Source organism: Anomaloglossus baeobatrachus, chromosome 12 (genome assembly GCF_048569485.1).
Source record: "Anomaloglossus baeobatrachus isolate aAnoBae1 chromosome 12, aAnoBae1.hap1, whole genome shotgun sequence".
In the NCBI taxonomy this organism is placed as follows: Eukaryota; Metazoa; Chordata; class Amphibia; order Anura; family Aromobatidae; genus Anomaloglossus; species Anomaloglossus baeobatrachus.
The window spans coordinates 62,339,532-62,352,187 of NC_134364.1; the positions used below are offsets into that span (position 1 = coordinate 62,339,532).

Below are 12,656 nucleotides of genomic sequence, written 5' to 3' on the forward strand. Positions count from 1 at the left end.
TGGTGTATATATTTTTTAAATATCTATATTTTGCTCGAACGTGTGTAATATGTGTATGTGTGTGTATATAAAATTACTTTTTTACGCTATTTTTGATGCAGCTTTGACTTTTTTTTTTCTTTCAACTTTATTTTGATGCGTTTTTAATTGTAAACTTAAAACTAAATGTGAGCTGGACGACAGGAAAGCACAAAAAGGGTCTTATCCAAGGGAGAAGCAGAGGGTGAAACACTGGAAAGGCTCGCCTTTGACGAGCCGTGTGAGTCGCAACCTGTAAGCACTTGAAAGTCACGGCTGCTGCAGTTTAATGTGAATGTGGCGGTGATGGAAAGGGTTATTGACGCACTGCCACTAAGGAAGAGACAATCCAAAAGGTACCTAAATGGGGATTTTATTGTACAACGCGTTTCGGAGATTCCATCTCCAGCAGGAGAAATGTCAATGTTATTTTGTCCTGATGTAGATGGAATGTCTGAAACGCGTTGTACAATAAAATCACCATCGAGGTACCCTCTGGGTAGGACGTGGTGCACATTTTCGACACCAAAAATTTGCCAAAAAATGCATGTAAAACTGTGACTGGCACGTACACTCTTGTGGAATGAAATGTGATCTACACTAAGGTGTGGTTTTTTTGTTTTTGTTTTTTTTGCATTGATATGAATGGGAAGCTTATTCCCAGAGTATTTTAAGAGCAGTTTTTCATGTCTGTTTTGGAGCAGAATCTGCGGCATACCAAAACTCCCCCCCAACCCCCCGTGTGAACTATCTGTAGCCTGCTGCTCAGTGCTCGCACCACAAGTCCCAGCATGCCTAATAGAGCCTTCCATACACGGCACTAGTTATGTATATACCATGCTTTGCTACTTTGTCCTCATTTGCTGTATACTCCGGAGGTTTGTGCTATAATAGGACCCAGATATTTCGGGATGCCGGCGATTTCCTCTCTACCTGACTTTATCTTCATACGGAAATCCCTTTACTTTTCACCTATCTTGCTATTTTTTTAAGGTTTTTTTTTTTTTTATAGACATTGTCAAAATTAGATTGTGCAGAATTAAAGGGACCTATTGGCGATTTTTGCATATGGGGCCTGCAGTTTGGGAGGGTATGGGACGTTTGGTTCATCTATATGGTCTCCCTTGTTATATGATAACTTGTGCCTGCAATTTGGCATTTGATTCCATCATTTGGGTCTTAAGGTGAATCATGATTTTACATATTTTATATGATGTGTTTGTATGATAGCAGCTTTATTTATTTTTTTTCCCTTATATAGGTGGGCAACCCAAGAGTGGAGCTGACTCTTACAGAGCTGCAGGATATGGCCTCCCGCCAACAGCAGCAGATCGAGAACCAGCAACAGATGTTGGTGGCAAAGGTGAGTACCGTAGGTTTAGAGTCTACTCCTAAATTAAGAGGTGCTGTCATTTACCAGAAACATCATTTCTTTACCTAGTGTAAATGCCGCTGTTCTCCCGAATCCGACGTTATTTTTCTTTTTTTCCTACGCCTCTCCGTTCCAGAGATACGACCTCCTCTTTGATATACAGCAATCTAGTGATGTTCCAAGTGGGTGTGGTCCTCAACACTTCAGTGGCTGGTTTCTTCTGCACCACACCCACTTGGCTAACAAGCGTAGAGTAATCTGCGACGAAGAGGAGGCCATATCTCCGGAATGGTGAGGCGTAGCAACAAAAGAAAAACAACGCCGGATTCAGGAGAACAGCGGCATTTACATCAGGTTGAAACAAAATTGCATTTATATTGCAAATAGAAAACAGATTGTGGAGTGACATTCAGCACAACCATCCGGTAATAAAATGTATGATGTTTATTGAGAAAAGATTAAAGAAAACAGGATCCATATTAAAAGCTGACGCGTTTCAGGCCCTTATAGTTCAAACATTAGGATTTTGTTAAGGGACTTATCTGCTGCAAAAAACCTGTTCTCCAGTGAGCATCAGAATTGAAAGCTGACTTTCTAGGAATTGTTCTCCTGCCATTTCTATCACCCCGCAGACTTGCAGATACTTTCCTCTAGTCTTGTGGTTTTTTTTCAGACAAAACAGAAGTGGAATTTGGTGACGTCTGTCCGACAAGCCCTGTAATTTTTATATATATATATATATATATATATATATATATATATATATATATATATATACATATATATATATATATATATATATATATATATATATATATATATATACATAATGATAATTTACATTACAATTGAACGCCGGCAGCATTTTAGTATTAAGAGTCTGCTGGTAAGTAGGTTACTGGTAATAATCTGCAGACAGACATGATGGTTTAAGGCCACAGCTGATGTCTTCATAGCAGACACGGATCACTCATAATAATTTATTATGGTTTTCCAATGCGGCCCTAAAAATATCATTCTGTCCGCGATTTTTTCGATAAGCCGTCCAGAAAAAAAAAATAGTCAAGTTGCCAACTCTGAACTTGGCATTTAGGCAAGAAAAATGATGTTTGTACAGGCAATACTGTCTTTATTTGCTAATGATATTGGCACAGGCAGTACTGTTTCCTTGTCTTTTTCTGCTAACAATATCGGTAGAGTGAGAATAACCTCTTTGTCTATTTTGTTATGGAGATTGGTAAAGGCAGTACTGTCTCTCTTATTCTGTTAATTAAATTTGTACTGGCAATACCGAGACGGTACTGCTTGTACTAATATTATTAGCAGAATAAGACAAGGAGACAGTACTGACTGTGCGAATATCCATAACAAAAAGGCAAGAAGAAAATCCTGCTGCTATTAATTTCACTAACAGAAAAAAAGGCAAGGAGATAGTGCTGTTTGTTGCAATATCATTAGCAGACAAAGACAAGGAGACAGTACTGCCTGTAACGAGTTCATTAACGGCAAAAGACTAGGAGACAGTGCTGCCCTTAATGAGTTCATTAACTGCAAAAGACAAGGAGACAGTGCTGCCTCTAGGGATTTCATTAACAGATAAAGACAAGGAGACAGTACTGCCTGTAATAATTTTATTAACTGAAAAAGACAAGGAGACAGTACTGCCTCTAATGATTTCATTAACAGAAAAAACAAGGAGACAGGACTGCCTGTAATGATTTAATTATATTCAATATTACCTGTTAAAAAAGTACATAATCTATAAACCAGACCCTATTGATGACAGGTGAATGCACTGCATAACACACACATGCATCTGTTTAACCTATATATTAAAAAGTTGTTATAAATAAGATGTATACAGCCTTCTAGGGAGACGGTATAATCCGTGACAGTATAATTTAAAGAAAGACACCAGTATCAATAGCGAGACTATTAGTGACAATGGGAAGGCACTATCTGTACCAATATTGACAGGGATGTAGAAATGGAGAAAGGAAAGGGTTAACCGCGTTGCCGTGGAGAAATGCAGGAGATTAACCAAAGGGTTAATGTTCATGATTTTTATTTTTATTGAAAACTAAAAATCACGAACATTAACCCTTGGATTCATCTCCTGCATTTCTCCACGGCAGCGCGGTTAACCCTTTCCTTTCTCTATTTCTACATTGCTATTGCTGGGTACGCGGCAGCCCACGTGGATTATACCATTATGGTGGTTGTGTCCTTCACAAGCCCCAGAGGTGAGTGTATCCTAGTACACTTCTATTTCTCATGCCTGTAACATAAGACCCCATTTGCGCCTTTTTGTCTTTTCCAGCACTGATTCACACAATATTGACAGGGAGGTAGTGCTCTCTGTTCTAACATCCCTTATGAGGAGAGTGGAAGGTAGTACTGTCTGTAACTACATAATTGAAGTGTTGCTACAGGATGGCAGTACTATCTATACTAGTATTAATCATAAGGAGGCAGTATTATCTGTACCTACACGATTTACAGGGAGAGTCAGGAAGGCAGTACTATCTGTACCTGCTTAATTTACAGGGAGAGACAGGAAGGTAGTACTATCTGTACATTCATAATTTACAGGGAGAGACGGGAAGGCAGTGCTATCTGTAACTACATAATTTACAGGAAGAAACAAGAAAGCTGTACTGTCTGTAACTACATAATTTACCGGAAGAGAGAGGAAGGCAGTACCATCTGTATTTTCTTAATTTACAAGTAGAGACAGGAAGGTAGTACTATCTGTACATGCATAATTTTACAGGGAGAGACAGGAAGGCAGTACTTATCTGTAACGATATAATTTAAAGGAAGAAACACTAAGGCAGTACTATCTGTACCTTCATTATTTAACCCCTTCAGCCCCGGGGCACTTTCCGTTTTTGCGTTTTTGTTTTTTCTCCCCTTCTTCCGAGACCTGTAACTTTTTTTTTATTTTTCTGTCAATCTTGCCATATGATGGCTTGTTTTTTGCGGGACAAGTTGTACTTTTAAATGAAACTATACGTTTTACCATATAGTGTACTGGAAAACAGCAAAAAAAATCCAAGTGTGGAAAAACTGCAAAAAAAGTGTGATGGCACAATAGTTTTTGGGATGTTTTATTTACGGTGTTCACTATATGATAAAACTGATGCATCTATGTGATGCCTGAGGTCGGTGAGAGTTTGTAGAAACCAAACATGTATAGGTTTACTTGTATCTAAGGGGTTAAAAACAATTCACAAGTATGTCCAATAAAAGCGGTGCACGTTTTGCGCCATTTTCCGAAACACGTAGCGTTCTCATTTTTCGGGATCTATGGCTCAGTGACTGCTTATTTTTTGCGTCTCGAGCTGACGTTTCTAATGTTACCATTTTTGCGCAGATGCTACGTTTTGATCGCCTGTTATTGCATTTGGCGTAAAACTTGCGGCTACCAAGAAACTTAATTTTGGCGTTTGGAATTTTTTTGCCACTACGCCGTTTACCAATCAGATTAATTGATTTTATGTTTTGATAGATCGGGCATTTCTAAACGCGGCGATACCAAATGTGTATATTTATTTTTTAACCCTTTAATTTTCAATGGGGGGAAAGGTGGGTGATTTGAACTTTTTAGGTTTTTGGTTTTTTTTTTTATTTTATAAAACTTTTTTTTTTTTACTTTTACTAGTCCCCCTAGGGGGCTATAGCGATCAGCAATCCGATCGCTCTTATCTATCAAATCAAAAATCAAATCTTTATTTTTATATAGCGCTAACATTTCTTTGTCGCTCTATTGGGAGACCCAGACAATTGGGTGTATAGGCTATGCCTCCGGAGGCCGCACAAAGTATTACACTCAAAAGTGTTAAGCCCCTCCCCTTCTGCCTATACACCCCCCGTGCTCCCACGGGCTCCTCAGTTTTTTGCTTTGTGCGAAGGAGGTCAGACACGCACAGCACAGCTCCACAAATTAGTCAGCAGCAGCTGCTGACTATGTCGGTTGGAAGAAAAGTGGGCCCATATAGGGCCCCCAGCATGCTCCCTTCTCACCCCACTCTTGTCGGCGGTGTTGTTAAGGTTGAGGTATCCATTGCGGGTACAGAGGCTGGAGCCCACATGCTGCTTTCCTTCCCCATCCCCCTCAGGGCTCTGGGTGAAGTGGGATCCTATCGGTCTCCAGGCACTGAGACCGTGCTTCATCCACAACTCCTGTGGAGACTGCTGGATAGGAGCCGGGTACCGTTCAGGGACATGGCCCTGCTACGTGAAGGTACTCTGTATCCCTGTGGGGACCGCGCACGGCAACACCTCAGCTTTGCTGGGTGTGCTAGTGCACCGGGGGACCGGGTTAAACTGTGCCATTACACACTCAGCGTCGCTGAGTGTGTTTATATGTAGGGGCTACCGCGCTAACCGCCGCTGCCATGGGAAACTGCGGCGCGGCTGGGACTTGTAGTTCGCCGGGGACTTCGACGCTTTTACGGCGGCCACGCTTATACTCGAGTCCCCGGCTTGGCTTGCGGCCTAGTTTCCCTTTCTCCCGCCCTCAGCCCTGACAGGCAGGGGAAGGGCGGGACGCTGCACGGAAGAGCAGCACTGAGGGCTGGAGTATGATTTCCATACTCCACCCCCCTCACTGTGCACAGTGTGAGCACCTCGGCTACGCCCATGGCTCCCTCCTCTCGTCAGGACGCCGCAGCCATTTCCTGTCAGCTCCTACGACGCTGCAGAGAGGGACAAACCCTGAGAGACCCAGACACGGTCTCTGGTGGCCTCATAACCGCTTTAGGCGGATGGTAAGCAGCACCTGTGGTGCTAGCCTCATGGTGCTGTAGTTTACTGATACATTATTTGTTTTTAGTATATATTTTACACTGTATGAGCACAGTTCATTCTGGCTATATACCCTAGTGTGTTACTCAGGGGAAACAATAGCATGGCGCCCACAAAAGGCAGGGGTGCCAAAGCACAGGCTTATTATGCTGCCTGCGGCGCTTGTACGACCCAGCTGCCGGCAGGTTCCATTAACCCTCATTGTGTGCATGTTCGGCCCCGGTGACACTTCTTTAGCCAGGGCCTCTGCTAAGAGGGGCCCAGGGGGAGCCACCTGTTGAACGGGGACGGAGTTTGCAAAACTCTCTGAGACTATGGCTAAGATACTAGAAGCCTTGCAGTCCAGGCCGGTATCTCAGCAAAGGGACTCTGTTGAATCATTGTTCCCTGGCCCCCCTCAGTTGGACCAACAATGTCCTCCCGGGGTATCTCATACATCCCAGGCTGAGGGTTCTGACTTAAACCCCAGCCCCAGACCGACTAAGCGGGCTCGCTTAGAATTTCCCTCGACATCATATTGTTCAGGGTCTCAGCGGGGGGAATCTCTGGTGATAATGCGGAGACAGCTGATCAGGATTCTGATCCTGAGGGCGCTCTCAATCTTAATACTCCAGACGGGGACGCCATACTGAATGTTCTTATTGCGTCCTTCGATCAAATGCTGGATATTTCTCCCTCAGCTCCTCCGGCGGAGGAGTCAGCTTCTCTTACACCGAGTATGTTTCTAGACCACTCTGATTTCAGAGAGGCAGTCCAGAATCATCATGCTTGTCCAGATAAGCGTTTTTTCTAAGCGCCTTAAGGATACACGTTATCCTTTTCCCCCTGACGTGGTTAAAGGTTGGACTCAGTGTCCCAAAGTGGATCCTCCAATCTCCAGACTGGCGGCTAGATCCATTCTTGCAGTGGACAAGGGGGCCTCGCTCAAGGATGCCACTGACAGGCAGATGGAGCTCTGGTTGAAATCCATCTATGAAGCTATCGGAGCTTCTTTTGCCCCAGCATTCGCAGCTGTATGGGCGCTACAAGCTATCTCAGCAGGTCAAGCACAAATTGAAGCAGCCACATGCACGGCCGCGCCACAAGTGGCATCCATTACCACCCAGACCTCGGCAATTGCGTCTTACGCTATTATTGCTGTCCTGGACTCTGCGAGCCGTACGGCTGTCGCGGCCGCCAATTCGGTGGTACTCCGCAGGGCCTTGTGGCTACGGGAATGGAAGGCAGATTCTGCTTCCAAAAAGCGCTTAACCAGTTTGCCAATTTCTGGCGACAGGCTGTTTGGCGAGCGTCTGGATGAAATCATCAAACAATCCAAGGGAAAGGATACATCCTTACCCCAGTCCAAACAGGACATACTCCAACGGAGGAGAGGGCAGTCGAGGTTTCGGTCCTTTCAGGGCGCGGGCAGGTCCCAATTCTCCTTGTCCAAAAGGTCTCAGAAAGTACAAAGGAACTCTGATGCATGGCGGTCTAAGTCACGTCCTTAAAAGGCCACCGGAGGCGCCGCTAACAAAGCGGCTTCCTCATGACTTTCGACCTCCTCTAGTAGCATCCGCGGTCGGTGGCAGGCTTTCCCGCTTTTGCGACACCTGGCTGCCACAAATAAAAGACCGCTGGGTGAGAGACATTCTGTCTCACGGTTACAAGATAGAGTTCACCTCTCGTCCCCCGACTCGATTCTTCAGGTCATCCCCGCCTCACTAGCGAGCCGAGGCTCTTCTGCAGGCGCTGCGCACTCTGAAGGCAGAAGGAGTGGTGATCCCGGTTCCTCTTCAGCAACTGAGCCACGGTTTTTCTCCAACTTGTTTGTGGTCCCAAAGGAGGACGGGTCTTTCCGCCCGGTCCTGGACCTGAAACTGCTCAACAAACATGTAAAAACCAGACGGTTCAGGATGGAATCCCCCCGCTCCGTCATCGCCTCAATGTCCCAAGGAGATTTCCTTGCGTCGATCGATATCAAAGATGCTTATCTCCACGTACCGATTGCTCCAGAGCACCAGCGCTTCTTGCGCTTCGCCATAGGAAATGAACACCTGCAGTTCGTGGCACTGCCGTTCGGCCTGGCAACAGCCCCACGGGTTTTTACCAAGGTTATGGCTACTGTAGTAGCGCTCCTACACTCGCAGGGTCACTCGGTGATCCCGTACTTGGATACTGATCAAGGCACCCTCTCAAGAGGCATGCCAACGCAGCCTCGACGCTTCCCTGGAGACTCTCCAGGGTGTCGGGTGGATCATCAATTTTACAAAGTCAAATCTGACACCGGCCCAATCGCTGACATATCTTGGAGTTTCATACCCTCTCAGCGATAGTGAAGCTTCCGCTGATCAAGCAGTAGTCACTACAGAAAGGGGTACAATCTCTCCTTCAAGGCCAGTCACACTCCTTGAGGCGCCTCATGCACTTCCTGGGGAAGATGGTGGCAGCAATGGAGGCAGTCCCTTTCGCGCAGTTTCACCTGCGTCCCCTTCAATGGGACATCCTACGCAAATGGGACAGGAAGCCGACGTCCCTCGACAGGACCGTCTCCCTCTCTCAGGCGACCAAAGCTTCCCTTCGGTGGTGGCTCCTTCCCACTTCATTATCGAAGGGGATATCCTTCCTACCCCCATCCTGGGAAGTAGTCACGACAGACGCGAGTCTGTCAGGGTGGGGAGCGGTTTTTCTCCACCACAGGGCTCAGGGTACGTGGACCCAGCAAGAGTCCTCGCTTCAGATCAACGTGCTGGACATACGGGCAGTGTATCTTGCCCAGAAAGCGTTCCAGCAGTGGCTGGAGGGCAAGCAGATCCGAATTCAGTCGGATAATTCCACAGCGGTGGCATACTTCAACCACCAAGGCGACACACGCAGCCGGCAAGCCTTCCAGGAAGTCCGGCGGATTTTGATGTGGGTGGAAGCCACGGCATCCACCATATCCGCAGTTCACATCCCAGGCGTGGAAAACTGGGAAGCAGATTATTTCAGTTGCCAGGGCATGGACGCAGGGGAATGGTCCCTTCACCCGGACGTGTTTCAGGAGATCTGTTGCTGCTGGGGGGTGCCGGACGTCGACCTCATGGCGTCCCGGCACAACAACAAGGTACCAATGTTCATGGCACGGTCTCAAGATCCCAGAGCTCTGGCGGCAGACGCCTTAGTTCAGGATTGGTCGCAGTTTCAGCTCCCTTATGTGTTTCCTCCGCTGGCACTGTTGCCCAGAGTGTTACGCAAGATCAGGACCGACTGCCGCCGCGCCATCCTCGTCGCTCCAGACTGGCCAAGGTGGTCGTGGTACCCGGATCTGTGGCATCTCACGGTCGGCCGACCGTGGACACTACCAGACCAAACAGACTTGCTATCTCGAGGGCCGTTTTTTCCATCTGAATTCTGCGGCCCTCAACCTGACTGTGTGGCCATTGAGTCCTGGACCCTAGCGTCTTCAGGGTTATCTCAAGACGTCATTGCCACTATGAGACAGGCTAGGAAACCAACGTCCGCCAAGATCTACCACAGGACGTGGAAAATTTTCCTGTCGTGGTGCTCTGCTCAGGGTTTTTCTCCCTGGTTTTTTGCCTTGCCCACTTTTCTGTCCTTCTTTCAATCTGGACTGGAAAAGGGTTTGTCGCTCGGCTCCCTTAAGGGACAAGTCTCAGCGCTCTCTGTGTTTTTCCAGAAGCGCCTAGCCAGGCTTCCACAGGTACGCACGTTCCTGCAGGGGGTTTGTCACATCGTTCCACCTTACAAGAGGCTGTTAGAACCCTGGGATCTAAACAGGGTGCTGATGGTTCTTCAGAAACCACCATTCGAGCCAATGAGAGATATTTCCCTCTCACAACTTTCGCAGAAAGTGGTTTTTCTAGTAGCAGTCACTTCTCTTCGGAGAGTGTCTGTCTGAGCTAGCAGCATTGTCGTGCAAAGCCCCTTTCCTGGTGTTTCACCAAGACAAGGTGGTTCTACGTCCGGTTCCGGATTTTCTCCCTAAGGTGGTATCCTCCTTTCATCTCAATCAGGATATCTCCTTACCTTCTTTTTATCCTCATCCAGTTCACCAATGTGAAAAGGATTTGCACTTGTTAGATTTGGTGAGAGCACTCAGACTCTACATTTCTCGTACGGCGCCCTTGCGCCGCTCGGCTGCACTCTTTGTCCTTGTCGCTGGCCAGCGTAAAGGGTCACAGGTTTCCAAATCAACCCTGGCTCGGTGGATCAAGGAGCCAATTATCGAAGCTTACCGTTCGGCTGGGCTTCCGGTTCCATCAGGGCTGAGGGCCCATTCTACCAGAGCCGTGGGCGCGTCCTGGGCTTTGAGGCACCAGGCTGCAGCTCAGCAGGTGTGTCAGGCGGCTACCTGGTCGAGCCTGCACACTTTCACGAAACACTATCAGGTGCATACCTATGCTTCGGCGGATGCCAGCCTAGGTAGACGAGTCCTTCAGGCGGCGGTTGCCCACCTGTAGGAAAGGGCCGTTTTACGGCTCTCTTACGAGGTATTATTTTACCCACCCAGGGACTGCTTTTGGACGTCCCAATTGTCTGGGTCTCCCAATAGAGCGACAAAGAAGAAGGGAATTTTGTTTACTTACCGTAAATTCCTTTTCTTCTAGCTCTAATTGGGAGACCCAGCACCCGCCCCTGTTTTTTTGTGTACACATGTTGTTCATGTTGAATGGTTTCAGTTCTCCGATATTCCTTCGGATTGAAGTTACTTTAAACCAGTTTATAATTCTTTTTCCTCCTTCTTGCTTTTGCACCAAAACTGAGGAGCCCGTGGGAGCATGGGGGGTGTATAGGCAGAAGGGGAGGGGCTTAACACTTTTGAGTGTAATACTTTGTGCGGCCTCCGGAGGCATAGCCTATACACCCAATTGTCTGGGTCTCCCAATTAGAGCTAGAAGAAAAGGAATTTACGGTAAGCAAAATTCCCTTCATTCCGCAGCGCTTTACATACATCAGGAACACTGTCCTCATTGGGGCTCACAATCTAAAGTCCCTATCTGTATGTCTTTCGAGTGTGGGAGGAAACCGGAGAACCCGGAGGAAACCCACGCAAACACGGGGAGAACATACAAACTCCTTGCAGATGGTGTCCTTTGTGGGATTTGAACCCAGGACCCCAGCGCTGCAAGACTGCAGTGCTAACCACTGCGCTACCGTGCCGCCCTACAGCTATACAGCTGTAAACAGCAGATAGTCACTTTCTGTTTCCCTCTGTTCCGTGCCGAGGGAAAACAAAAGTGACACATCATAGCTGCAGGCGTCATCACATGACCCTGTGCTACGATGGCAACCACCGATCGTGACGTGATCACACACGTGACTTCCGGTGGGGGCGGCGGTAAGTAAAAGACATGGCTGCGCGCATATAGATCTTGCTGCCAGACTTTGGCAGCAAGATTTAAGGGGTTAATGGCCGCGGGTAGAAGCGATTCCACCCGCGGCTAGCAGGCACACATGTCAGCTGTTGAAAAGAGCTAATATGTGTTCTGACCGCCGCCTGCCCGCGGCAGGGGGGGGGGCTTAACGGGACACGCTCCATGACGGATATATCCGTCCATGGTCGTGAAGGGGTTAAAGGGAGAGACCGGCAGGCACTACTATCTGTTCTTTTATAATTTACAGCGAGACAGGAATGCAGTATTATTTGTACCTATGTAATTTTACACGTGGGCAGTACTATCTGTACCGCCATCATTTTACAGGGAGAGAGAGGAATGCAGTACTATCTGTACCTATGTAATTTTACACAGACAGTACTATCTGTACCTCCATCATTTACAGGGAGAGACAGGAAGGCCGCACAAGCCATGCTAATAATATATATATAGGGAGATGGCACAATTTGTCATCGTCACTTCCAGGGAAGACAGTACTATCTGTGCCTACATATCTGTAGGCATACTGGTTTTCTGTGCCCCCTATCTGTTATAAGCTTTCACTATAGAACAAGCACAAACCTTGTCACGTTGTAAGTGGATGGTGTTGCCCTTTTTTCGGGGGCTGTGGGGGCATTTCGTGTAGGGCTGACAGTCGCCTATTTTAGGTAATGTGCATGTTATCTATGCGGCTGTACCCGTGCTCTTAGTTGCACATGTGCCTGTACACCACAGTGTCTGGACCCGCAGAGCGTAGGGATGGTAAAACGATCTGCCGGGACTGAGGTTACGGGTTCTTTTGTCCGGTGACGCGGCCATTAGTGTCCTCTCTGCTGTCGGGGCTTTTTTGTTTCTCTGGCTGACTCTCGGCCCTGAGTAATCCATTCCAGTAGCACGGACACTGATCACGCCTGGCCTCTCGGCGGTGCCGTGGTGTCCGCTGGCACGGTTGGCGCTCTCCTGTCTCGTCACAGTGAACATTTATCATCGGCCTCCACTACTTATCTCTAGTGTAGGAGACATGATGGAGCCACGATGGTGACTGCAGCTCTCAGGAAGGGGGGTCCATGTTTACCTCCTCCATTGTCTGTTTCCTGGAT

The 12,656-nt window shown here is 47.3% G+C and overlaps 1 protein-coding gene across 3 annotated transcripts in view; it reads left to right on the forward strand.

Annotated features, from left to right (window-relative positions):
* PPP1R13B (protein phosphatase 1 regulatory subunit 13B) overlaps positions 1 to 12,656 on the forward strand; it is a 106,551-nt gene that overhangs the window by 67,260 nt on the left and 26,635 nt on the right. For all 3 annotated transcript variants that reach the window (XM_075330431.1, XM_075330430.1, XM_075330432.1), the window contains exon 5: positions 1,280 to 1,381. In XM_075330431.1, coding sequence (XP_075186546.1) covers positions 1,280 to 1,381 — 102 coding nt within the window. The remainder of the gene's footprint in view (positions 1 to 1,279; positions 1,382 to 12,656) is intronic.